Source organism: Atta cephalotes (genome assembly GCF_000143395.1).
Source record: "Atta cephalotes unplaced genomic scaffold scaffold00008, whole genome shotgun sequence".
Classification (NCBI taxonomy): domain Eukaryota; kingdom Metazoa; phylum Arthropoda; class Insecta; order Hymenoptera; family Formicidae; genus Atta; species Atta cephalotes.
The window spans coordinates 1,972,931-1,986,821 of record NW_012130072.1 but is presented as its reverse complement, the minus strand read 5'-3'; the positions used below and the strand labels follow the sequence as shown (position 1 = coordinate 1,986,821).

The following is a 13,891-nucleotide window of genomic DNA, read 5'->3' as shown; positions in this document are numbered from 1 at the left end:
GAGAGAGAGAGATAACAGTGGAAAAATTTTTATTACTTTAAAATACATACATTTCTATTCGAAAAGATTCTAGGATTATTATCTTACTTTTAGATAATCAGTGATTAAAATGAAATTATCTTTATAAGTCAAGTTTACATAAGCGAATATACATTACTTTGTATTTAAAGAAAACATCTTCTTCTTCTTTATTTGTTTCAAATTAAATCTTGAAACTTTCTATTAAACAAATTTTATTTAGATTTACTTAGGTTTATATATCACAAATAAGTGCATGTTAAATTAAAAGATTACACTTGATTATTTTAAATAAACTTGTCACAGGTCACACAAGCAGGTTTCTTTCACACCGAAATGTCGATGATGTCCGATACTTTGAATAAAATGAATAAGTTGTTGGGATCGAAGCATCGCTTGAGCGCGAAAATTCTCTATGCGCAAAATGAAAATCCAGTACTTCTGGTGATCGAAGATCTCGCATCTCTCGGTTTTCAAATGGCTGATCGTTTGTCTGGTCTTGATCTAGATCATTCCATATTGGCGCTTCACAGACTTGCCATGTTTCATGCAGCCTCCGTAGCTCTATGCGAGAAGGTAACGCGTGATCAGTAGCAACATTTTGTTGCAATTATTAAGAATTCGGATCAATGATATTGACGAATGCAAGAACTATTCCAAGTTTAAATTTGCGTAAATATAAAGAGTTCTTAATATTAAATATAAAAATTATACGTGAAATTAGTGAAACATCACTTTGCATTTCATAAAATTCGAATTGAAGAGTATGTAATATTTTAAGATTACGTGCGACACATCTTATATAACTCTACAGAGAAGAATTTATAATTGTAATATTAAATACATTTATAATTGTAATATTAAAAATTCCATTTTAATATTGTATTAAACTTAAAATATTTTTATCACGCGCTTTTTATCACGTAACATTTTCTATTTACAAGAAAACTTTAATACAGTCATTTAGCGATAGTGCTGCTGGTAAACGATTTAAAGACGTCTAAAAAGTATTTTATCTCTAAAGACATCCAAAAAATAAATAAAAAAATATTTTAAAAACTAGTAGATATATTTTGTAACTTTTTAACTACAATTTTCTATCTAGAGTCGTTGTGCAGATATTTTACATAGTGAAAAAGCTTCGTAATGACAGCGTAATCATATAAAATCATATCGAAAGGTCGTTATTAACGATCTTTAATTAAACGTTACAGAATAGGCTAAAAGACCCTGTAGCATATAAGACGCCTTTGTGCAAATTTCGCCACTTTCCTATATATTTTTATTTAGCAATCTTTTAAATAAAATACTTTTTATTATACCTTTTAAATATTCTTATGGAGAATGCAATTTTTCAATTATACTATATTATTTCAATTTCAAGAGCCCATAAATAGCATTTTTTAATAATTTTTTCATTTGTATTTCTGCTAAAATGGCTCGGAGTATAGTTTGTACATACTGAAAGTTTTTAATAAGTTTTTTTATATCTCTGGGAAATGAACAACTATCCAATCCGATTAATAATTTCAAATACTTTTAATTAGTATTCTTTTAATTAGTATACAGTATTTATTTCGAAACATATTAAATTTCATAGGAACAAACGCCCATATAGAGTCGAGAATATTTGTTTTTAAAACTTAATTTAACGTACTCTCTTATTAATGTATCTTTGCGTAGCGCAGTGCACTACTTGCATATTTGCTCATTTAAGAGTTCAGTAAAAATCATCTTAAAATCATTTTATGATAAAATTTTAAAAATGTTTCTTTTAAAATATCTTTTCAAAATGCATACTGTCTAAACTGTCTCCTAACTTTTTCTGAAAAAAAGGTTTGCTAATAAATTTGTAAAGAAATTATATATTATATATTAAAATTATTGTGTAAATTTCTTATGTAGCTTGATCTATTTGATATTTTAAATTTTCGCATTACAAATCTAATTATTTAACTTTATAAAAATGAATAAATACATCAAAATGTTTTTTAATAAAAATGTTTTAATATTTAATTTTTAATATTAGGAACCAAAGCAAAAAGAGATGTATACGAAAGGAATATTTTCTAATCAGCATCCTCCAGATATAAAAGAAATTTTCATTAAGAGCATGAAAGCTCTAGCAGACGAGAGTGTGAACTGGCCAGAAGTGAAAAAGTAAGATTTGTATAAATAACAACATTTATTTTGTTTTATTTTTAAGTATTCAAAGTATTTTATTATACATGACAGAAGATAATAATTATTTAATGTGAGGAAGTAGAACATGTTAAGAAGAAAATTGCAAATATATATACGAATTACACTGTTTGAATTAATATTTATATTATTTCCATATAACTTTACATTTATTTGATTTTTATTGCTAGATACTCGGAAAAAATTGCTAAACTCGCCGACCATATATTTCAAATAGGATTGAATGCGAGCCAACTCTGTGAAGATGAATTTAATGTTATTAATCATGGTGATTGTCACGTGAATAATATGTTATTCAAATATGACAATAATGGCAAACCTACTGATCAGATATTTGTAAGTACTATTTCGTCATAAAAAATCATGTACTCTCTCCAAACATGTGCTCATTATTTTATTATAAACATGACTTTATATTGCGACTAAGATTAAATAAGAATTAAGTTAAATATAATCATTCGTGAAATTTTTAGTATGTATTAACATGATAGACATGTCTCAAATAACATGCATAATGTTGCATAAGATACCTTTTAGACATAAAACATTTAAAAGGTGCTCACCTTATGCAACATAAATGTTATTTGGAGTGTTGTTGAAACAATGAATTTACTTTGAATATATATCTTATATAGACAAATCAGACAAATATAAATCTTATTATAAACATAAATTAACATAGCTCATTGTCAGCCATTTTATTCCAATTATGTACATTTCTGAATATTTATTATAATTTTATATTTATTATAATTTATTATAATTTTCATAGTTAAATGCAATGATTTAAATTTACATAATAATAAATTAAATGAATAGATCTTGTTTTGAAAGACACTATTATGGTATATATTAATGCAATTATATGCAATTTAATTATCCGTAATTTCAGTTAGAATAATAATAATCAGCCAAATAGACGATGAGTATAAGATATTTAAAATCATTGAAAATGAAATGTGTTTTGAATAAATGCATCATACAGGCATATTCATCTATCGATGTTATCCATATGAGCTACACTGTCGTCGCGACTTCATAAACATGACGTCCTCCACCCTCTCCTCCCCCAACTCTCTGTCACTGTGTGCGTGTGTGTAATGCATAGAATTTATCTCCAATAAAATTGCTGTAGGCTTAATTAAAAGCTTGATGGAATGAAAATTAATTTTATTACAGGTAGATTTCCAAATAAGTGTCTACGCATCACCGGCACTCGATCTTCTCTATTTTCTCAATTCAAGTATTTCCCTCGATATCATTGAATACAAGAGAGATGTTCTATTAAATGAATATCTTGATACTTTGACAACGACTATGAAGTTATTGAACTGCAAGACGCAGCCGCCCACCATGAAGGAACTAAAGGCTACCCTAAAACGAAGAGCTAGTTTTGGAATGATAACATCCTTCGTCATTTTACCGTTTATGCTGTGCAGTAAAGCTGAGGCGAAAGATTTGGATGAAATATTGAGCACTGGTACTTATATAAATGCAGGTTTAAAAAGTGAGAGTTATAAAAAAATATTGATAAAAAGACTGCCACTGTACGACGAGTGGGGTTTGCTGGATCTCTAATATTTCACATAGATAATATTTCACATTCAGAGATAGAACATTAATAAAGAAAAAAAATAAAAGTCTAGGAAATAAGGATATTATACGTAAATATAACAAATACATTAAAATTGACAATAGATGAAAAATATTGACATGTTATTTTAAAAAAGGGTTTTTTTTTTAAACAAATAAACGTGAAATTGTATATAATGATATTTTTGGCTCGAAAAATTAAAAAATATTTTTTTATAATAATTTCATTTTCGACTTGTTAAAGTTTTAAAATAAATCGTGATTTTTAAAAATATTTTATCAACATATCAGAGATAATGGTGTATATATACTTATATGTAGATACATTTTGTTTTGTTATGTAAATATACGTTTAATTCAATATATGAGGAGCAGGCTTCCAAAATGCATTTTGACTAAAATTTCATCTATCGAGTTAAAAATGGCATTCAGTATTTAAAAATAAAAATTTTAAGTTACTCTAACGATGTTCTGAAAAATTTCTACACCATCAATTTATATGCTAAAAAAATCTTGACATTCGAATTGCATTATGTCCTTCAATTAGAGGCAAACAATATATATTCGTTTAATATTTTTAGCAAATGTTTAGCAATTTTGTTGAACACTTCAGATCTTACTGATTGAAAAATTATTATTTTCTTAAAACACGCAGTTTTCTTGTGGCTTTCTTCTCGTTTTCTGAAAATTATAAATTTTGACAAAATGCATTTTTAAAGTCCATTCCTTATATGTTAACAAAGAAAATGACGATTAGAAAATGATTACAAGAAAATGATGATTAAAGATTAAGATATATATATATATATATATTTTATGATACCAAAAATGATATATAAATAATAAACATAATTAAAACATATTTAAAAAATATTTTAGATTATATTAACATTTACTAGAATGCGCACAAGAAAAATTAAAAAACATTACAAAATAATAAGTAACAAAATAACCGGACCCTATAATATGTTCTACATAAGTTCTGAGATCTTTTTTTCTAATTTTTGCTGAGTCTAAAATTATTCAAATCAATTTAAAAAAAAGACATTCCTAAACATTTGCTGTCGATCGTCAGTTAAATTCATATTCTGATTTTTTTATGTGCAAGATTACATTACGTACAATTATTATTGGATTATCCGGAAAGTTCGTGCTGACTAACCTATATAATTTAATAAATGTATACTAAAATTTAAATTTTCTGCGTTTCAATTTTCCTTCAGCATCGGCACGAACTTTCCGGACAACCCAATATAATCCATTATTATTGATTAAGTTAATTATTAATAATAAATTTTTAATATTAAATTTATTTTAATATTGAATTTAATTTGAACTGAGGCAAGTGTGCACTTATTTTTCTCACCAATGACAATCCTCTTCCCTCTATCCTTCAATGCATACAATCGCTGTATAATAAAAATATCTAAAATGATATCAATCAGTTCATAAAATAAAACAGAAATAATAATCTAGAATAATAATCAGAAAAATAATATACAATAATAATCAAGTGCAATTAATCTGTAGGAATGAAATATATATTTGATAGATATTTTACATTTTCAAATAACAGTACGATTGGCGCGTAGCTTTAGTATAGATTTTTGTGCGGCGTATTGTTTACGCACTGTCAGCCTGCTATCATTCAACTTTGAAATTCTATTCTGGCAGGTCAGTGTCACTTCAAATATCTTCATATTTTTTTTTTGGAACGCAATCATGATAAGTGATAGATAATACGAAACATCATATATTATCATTCACGCAACTACTATCTTACACGGTTGTTAGTTGATTTTGTAAATGGATCGAGATAATAAGTATAGTCATATATCGAGATAGTATCATATATCATAGATAGATCATATATCACAGACGTTTCATGCAGTTTAATCATTTAGAAATGAAACAAGATAAAAAATAGAATTTATAACTGGATATATTTACTTTCGTGATGATTTATGATAATCATTTTTGTTTAATACAAAATTTTTCTTTCGTTTGAATCTTTATACATATCTCTATACATTTTTAACTGTATATAAATTAGAAATAAAGTAACGTTAATAAATAACGTTACAAATAACACACAATTCATGTAATTCCATAATTAATATAGATTGCGTAATTAATAACAATTTAACTAAATTCTCGTTTTTGTCTTTCGATGAAAACATATAAAAATTAAACATTTGAGAATTTTATGATTGTTTACCGATAATGATAATAAATAGGAAATAAATAAAAAAATTATTTTTCATTCTTATTAATATCTAGCCTCGATTGATGTCGTAATTACATATTACAAAAATTATAATCAAAATCTATCTTTTCTACCTATTCTAAATTTGTTTAGTTACATTGGTGATAAACTAACGCTTGATTGACATTTGATCATTTTTACAAGTGAGCCATGAATATTATATTTCAAATGATATTTTCCTTTCCAAGTGTACAACTTCGACGAAGTAAGAGAGTTTCGGTACTTTAAGTTTTAAGGATATGTACATAATATGCCTTTCTTAATACCTTATAATTTTCATATATATCTAAATTATATTAGTATATAGCTAAATTTTTAGATATTTGAGAAAAATCATAATCTTCATATAAAAGTCTAACGATGGAGAAGTTGCCGGTTTAAATAAACGAATCATAATCAGATTCTTTGAGTCGTACGTCTGCTTCGATAATGCCGTTGAAATTATCGAATTAATGAACTTTTCATGGCTCGACATTTGATGGAAAATTAATTCAAAGTGGTGGGATCATATCGCTCCAATGTTTTGACGGCAAGTAAGAGGCATCCTCACAAAGAGGCATTGTTTGCAGTGATCAGTGTTATTGCATCATCGACATTTATCATGTGTTTTGTACATACTCGACTATATTCGTCGGCTTTAAGATATTTACAGTTCTTACTCTAAAAAAATTATCTTAAGAAATATTTAAAAAAATTAAGTCCTGTGATTGAGTTATAACATCTTAAAATGGTACTTAATATGAATGGTACTTAAAATGTTATATAAGAATATTTTGAAATGCTCGCCGAAGTATTGATTCCAGCAACCGACTAGGAAATCCTATCATGGATTTTATAAACAAAGAATATTGCAGTATTATGGGAAAGACTTATTAATAATTAAATCGCGCGCGATTTCATTTATTATCCGCAAGTGCTTTTTGTAAGAGGATGATAATCCTGAGAGAAGAAAAAGTCAGGTATCGGCGAACCTAGAAGTACTTTTTATCTATATATAAATAATAGCTCATTCTCTCATTTATTCAAACTATTTTTATCTCAATAAATTAATATTTAAAAAAAGAAAAGTCATCTAAATTTTATAAAAATTTATTTTTGTTTCTGAGATTTTTTTTTCGAAAAATATAGATAATTATATTCTACATTCATTTCTCAATTTCTTTATGTGATACTATTTTTTATATGCAATAAATAACTTTCCTTTACGCGGTATTTTTCGTAAATTTTCATTATTTTTTATACAAATATGTAAAATAAATATTTTTACAACATACATGTCTTTTCTCTTTATCTTTTTTGTACTGACAAATTCTTTGTTCTCAATTTTGTACAAATATCACGTAGAATGTATATTCCACGAAAAACAAATGCCTCTAATAAATATGTAATTCTAAAATGATTATAAAATTCAATGCGCCTAAGAACTATGAAATGTTAACTATTTCGAGAATATATATTGAATTAAAATCTCATTATTTTGTACAACAATATCGATCATCGTAATTACGAAAAACTTTGTTTGTTACATATCGGATGTTAAATATAAATTATTAAAATATTTACAACTCAAATTGAATTAATTTAATTTTTCACAAATATTATTTATAATTGATACTGTTTAATTTTTTCAAATATTAAAAATTTTATTTTATTGACAAAACCATTGCATTATATTATGAATCATTTCAGCGAAATTTTTCATCAGTTGCTACTATCATTTTGGAATTTTATCACCACTTTGTCTATTGGTGAAGGTAAGGATTAAACAAAAGTAATGATGACTTGCATGTATACAGTAATATCATTTACTGTGCGATATTTTTATAGCTCAGTAGCGTACATTAATTAATTTTTTACATCGTGTTATCATCTTATCACTGTTCTATAGAATTAACATTTATTGCATGATTGAAGAACAAATCTGCATGAGTTGAATGTTGATTTCAATCAAGAATAACTTCAATTATTCATGACTCTAATATAGATATCAAGTATGTGATAATATAACGATGCAAATATAAAGTCTGTAAATTTAGTGTTACGTGTATCATTTTAAAGCTGACTTCCGAAACGGAACAGTGAAATAATTTAAGAGAAATTAACAATTGAAGACGAAGATGAATAAAACGTCAGGTTAGTTCTTTTAATGTAATTCTTTTTATCAATACTTTAAGTTTTCTACATTAAACTGCAGCAATAGAACTTTTTTCTTACTTGCACAAAATATCTAAATAAAGGATAGTTGATATACGGGATATGATGATATATACACTTAAAATGTAAATGATATATACACTTAAAAGAAACATTAAATGTAGCATTTATTACTGTGTTTATTATATCATATATTATTATATATCATAATTTCAACTATTTCTTTAGAAAATTTACTTTATGAGCAATAATTTACAATTTAATATATTTGAAAACATAAATTATATGTACTTATATATGTCTATAATAATCACATATTATCACGTAATATTTGAAAATTATTAATAAAGTTATGTTATGCACATTTTTTTATATTTTCTTTAATTATATGTGTATTATTAAAATCTAGATTTGTAATATTGACTTTATAATGAGTCTGAAGTTTAATGGAATTCGATTGGAAGAACTAGTATGCACTAATGCATATTAAAGACATTGTAAACCGACTTAATTTGAGTATAAAAATGAAATGCAAATATTTCGAATTATAAAATATTTTACCTAATATTTTACCTAATAATGCAATAAAATATATTAAGTATTTAATCGATTTCTATGTTTATATATAATATATTTTATATTATTTTTATATTATTTTCTTTATTTTATACGTTTGTAACAATGATTTTAATCATACTGAGTGCGCCCAATTGAATTCGCTATAAATCTTAATCAATGAAATTGGCCAATCAGCGTTAATTGTACAAGTTGGCTGTTGATCAGCTTCACCGATATAAGACTTAGAACTACCGATCTCCGACTTATTAACGGGATGAGCATGACAATTGATTCCAATAACTATAATAAGTGTAACAATTAACCCAATATTTAGAGCCAATTATTATAGATGTCATCACCTTATATTTTCCATTAACAAACTTTTCATTTTAAAAAAGAAATTACTTCATATTGAAATTTCTGATCTCTACAAAACAATTAGCTTTTTGCAGAAGAGAATAGCCTCGATTACTTAGACTCTTATTAACTCTTTACTTGACCACTTGTGGCAACACATCCTATCACATCATCACAAGTCCTTTTATAAATGTGAAAAAGAAGACTATTTTTAAAACATAAAAAGAAGTTTTGTTGGTTAATGACGGAAAAAGAATTTGATAATTCCAAGATATTCAATCAATACATTTTTTTCTGTATTAGGAACGACAAAAAAGAAATTAAAATGTGAAAGTTTAGTCAAAATATTTCTTTGATTGATTCTAATGAACCTTTAGTCACCATCAATCGAACCTGACAAATTTAGAGGCATTTCTTTTAATTCATTAGAACAAACTAACAAAAAAAAATTCGTCAATTTAAGTGAGACAAGCATTCCTGCAATGTAACAAATCTGTTACAACTGGGTAGCAATTTTAATATCCCAGATTCCAATAATAAAGAGAAATCAATCAGAGAATTCAAAGATATTGAAAGCTTCTTCAATCGCAATAACTTATGATTGATATCGAAAATTAGGAACATCGCCATTTCGGAATTCCATCAGTTTCTCTATAATAATCCACTTGAATATTCATGATAGAAAAATTAAGATGAATTTAACGACAGAATGATGTAATAATAACAGAGACATACTTTTCACACAAGCGAACAAAGGCAACGTAATCATAGCCATGGATATGATCTTTTATAATAAGATTATTGAACTACTTAAAGATACATATTTGGTGGTTAAAAAAAATCGGCAATAGTGATTGAAAGAAATTTTAATAATATATTAAAAAAATGGCATCAGAAATTCATTTCGGATAAGGAATTGTCTTCGATTAAGTGATTCCATCCTGCCGAAGGCATGCTTTACCAAAAATACACAAGAAAGGCGTTTCCTTTAGAATTATTATTTTTTCAATCAACACAGTTTTATATTCGTTAGTTGGTTTTTTGCAAGATGTTATCTCTGAGAATCCCTCGTGCAAAGAGTAGAATAAAAAATAGCTTTGAATTTCACACTAAATTAACTGGAATGACGATTGACAAAACAAAGATAATGATTTCATTAGATATTATTTCTCTGTTCATTAATATTCCATTGGATGTTGCGCTGGATTGATAGGAAAGTGAGACTCCATTAAAGATATCACAATCATACCAAAGAATGAATTCATTAATGCGGTCGAATTTAACATCGACATATTCTATTTTTAATGGGATTATTTACAAACAAACTTTTGGCATATCTATGGGTTCTCCCCTTTTGTCTATCATTTCTGACATTGTCATTGGAGGATTTGGAAGAGAGAATGTTAAATTCTTTTCAGGTTTCTACATACTTTATATTGATGATATCTTTATGATTGTACCTAAAGATAAAGTCATTCAAATTTTAAATTCATTTAATGAACAACATGATAGACTTAAATTCATTATTGAATATGAAGACCATTGTCTGAATTTTTTGAATTTACGGTCATCAATAAAGATAATATTATTATTTTAGATTGGTACCATAAAAAGATGTTCTCGGAGGTATTTATCTTCTTCTATTTGAATCATCATCCCGCATGTCATAATAAAAAGATCATAGCTTAATTGATAAAGCGATCTTATTATCAAATTCTACATTCTATAATAAGAACATAGAATTTATAATAGAGAATTTGAAAGTTAACGATTATCCTTTTTTAGGAATGATTTTTTATTATATTAACAAAAAGATCAAAAGTTTGGTTTATAAAAAATTTACGATTATATAATAACGATTATATAATATAATATAATTATATAATAACACCAACTCAGATAACGTTGACACTGACTTGTGGAGTCTTGAGAGAAATAATGGTATTCTCATATATAAGATCTATTTCTAATAAAATTACTAAATTTATTAATAAATCCAAAAACATGACTATAAACAAGCTTAATAAATTAAGGTAAAGTCGCCTAATACGAGATACCTTTTTTTAAAGACTTGTAATTTATTTAATTTGCAACCTTTCTTATTTTCGTGTTAATTTTATGGGAAATATATTCAAGATTTATCACCAAAAGTTAGCGACCGATAATAGCTACTTTATTGTATGTGAAATTTTTTTATCGAAAGTGCCGATTTTATTTATTCAAAAAAAGGGTTCTTAATATGAGATATAAGAGTTTTCTTGTATGAGATGGTATCTCATAATAGAAAACTAAGGAAAAAATAAAGATAAGCTTTTTATACAGCCTTATTTATATATTTTATATATATTATATACAAATAGGAAAGAATTTAAATGTTACATATAATTATATAATCTTTGATGTGTGTCATTATATGTGTATGTGAGTAATCTTAACAATAGAATCGTCATTTTTAACATTTCATTCAATAATATGGTTTGAGATATTAAATTGTTTAGATGCTCTCATGTTAGCTAGGAAATACCCTGAGTATCTCATATTACGACTTTCATGCCTCGTTTCATGATCATTGAAGCTAATCTTTATAATTATCTTTATAATTAAATTTATCTTTATAATTAAACAAATCATTATCACATGTTTTCCTATTAATACGACCTCAATGTATCACTGCATGCAGACTTTATTATCAAATATTTATTTATTATAATAAAACAAGGTTTGAAGACTAAACTCAATAAAATTTGACAATATCCAATTTCAAGAATCTTTTTTCACAACATGCATGATTTAATAATGAGTTTTCCTACTAAATATGTTTCATTCTGTGAATGACGTTTAATAAGAAGTTTAATAGAAAAGAAATGAGTAATAAGTTCATAATAAGTTCATAATAAAATCAACCACATGCTTATTAGTTTAGCAGAAATTCCACTATCTCATATTGAGAACCTATCCCATAATAGGCGACTTTAATCAAATATAAAAACTTATCAAAATTCATAAAGACAAAAATCAATATGATAAAAATAATAATGTCATATATAAAGTAAACTATAATAACTGCGATGCATCGTATGTTGGCCAAAGAGACAATTGCAAACAAGAATTAAAGAACATCACAATAATATAAAATTAAACCAGTCCAAATAGTAATCTCGAAACATATCATGGAAATTAATCATGACTGATTGGGAAAAAGTTAATATTTGATTTTAAAAAGAATTATCATAAAAGAAATATTTCTGAAACACATATTAAAAAACAAAAAAACGGTTTAAATTTAATGAAAGATATTTAGTTATTGGATAACTCTTATTTTAACATACTTGATGATATACGAGAATATAAATGATCACAGTTTTGAATAGACTTTACATTCGATTTTAATGTTTAATTCGACTTATTTTTATTTGACCTTCACATCAGTTAATTTTCAAACGAGCAACAATCAGTAACTTTAATGTAACCGAATTGAAAAATTTTGATTGAGAGCTTAGATTACAGAATTTTATATAAATTATCGTAAGTTATTATTTGATTTCTGTATCTCTATTCACACTAATAATATATTATCTTAATAAATCTATTTGTTTTACAGAATATCATAAAATACTCCTAATTAAAGAATTCTCAAATGATTTGATACAAGTCTGTAACAAATTGGATTCTTGATTTCAACCGAGGAATTGACAAATCTATCTTTATCGATAAACATAATTAATCTACTGTTGACTGAAGTATCTAAAGTTCCTATCTTATTGTCATCTGGCAAAATACTTATTGACGTTCGAATTTTTTAATATTCTTTTTATATTTTGACACTTCACCATTGATAGTTTTTAAATTTTCATTGTATCCGTTATTTTTTGTACGTTAATTTAAGATTATATTCTGCATTGTAGCACTGAGGAAAGCTTTGTAAATTGAAACGTTTGTTAATTATATTAATTCAAAGTTAATTTAATTATAGCTCGAAATAAGTCATGACATTGTGTTAATTTTTAACAAAGATAATTATGTTATTAAATTATAAAAATAATTTCTGTGTTGTTACTGTCGTTTAAGCATATGACTACTGAAAAATTTTCTTGCGGTTTATAAATATAGAATTTAGCAACTTACATCCAACATTGGCTCTCCCTAATACATTTTAATTGAATATTTTTGCATATTGGAAATGTTGTAATTAATTGTATAAGTTAAATGGTTTTTGTGTTCTATAACGTAATGAAAAGGACATTATTTTTCGATAAATATCTCTAATTCCAATTCTACTTTCAGAAATGGTAGAAACATCATGGCTAGATCTATGCTTTATGGAGAAAATCCTGCGAAAATCGGAAAACGACGATTCGATTCAAGTTACCCATATAATTTCGAAATCGGCTACAAGCAAGGGTGACAACTACACTAGCGACATGATTAGAATTACTGCCGAATATTCACGTGACTCTAAGATTAAAGAGAAAAAATTCATCATTATCAAACTCTCTCCTGTACACGGTATCCGACAGAAGATCGTAAGTTAATTTAATATGTACAATGTTTTTAATGGGGGAGTAGAAATTGCTTTAATATGTATAATGGGGGACTAGAAGTTGCTTTAATATGTATAATGTTTTTAATATTAAAAGAGAGGAGATGATAGAGATAGAGATAGAGAGAGATAGAGAGAGAGAGAGAGAGAGAGAGAGAGAGAGAGAGAGTAGTAGATAATTTATTTATTAGTATACTTNTACG

At 26.0% G+C, this 13,891-nt stretch overlaps 2 protein-coding genes across 2 annotated transcripts in view; both read left to right on the top strand.

Moving 5' to 3' along the window:
- Positions 1–3,846, top strand: part of LOC105627119 — a 5,695-nt gene extending 1,849 nt beyond the window's left edge. Inside the window, exons 2-5 of the mRNA XM_012208400.1 lie at positions 325–594; positions 2,048–2,178; positions 2,391–2,556; positions 3,400–3,846. Of these exons, the coding sequence (XP_012063790.1) occupies positions 325–594; positions 2,048–2,178; positions 2,391–2,556; positions 3,400–3,798 (966 nt within the window). The 3' untranslated portion in view covers positions 3,799–3,846. The remainder of the gene's footprint in view (positions 1–324; positions 595–2,047; positions 2,179–2,390; positions 2,557–3,399) is intronic.
- A 9,588-nt stretch (positions 3,847–13,434) lies between these two features.
- LOC105627118 overlaps positions 13,435–13,891 on the top strand; it is a 3,594-nt gene continuing 3,137 nt past the window's right edge. The window contains exon 1 of the mRNA XM_012208398.1: positions 13,435–13,671. Within this exon, the coding sequence (XP_012063788.1) occupies positions 13,435–13,671 (237 nt within the window). The remainder of the gene's footprint in view (positions 13,672–13,891) is intronic.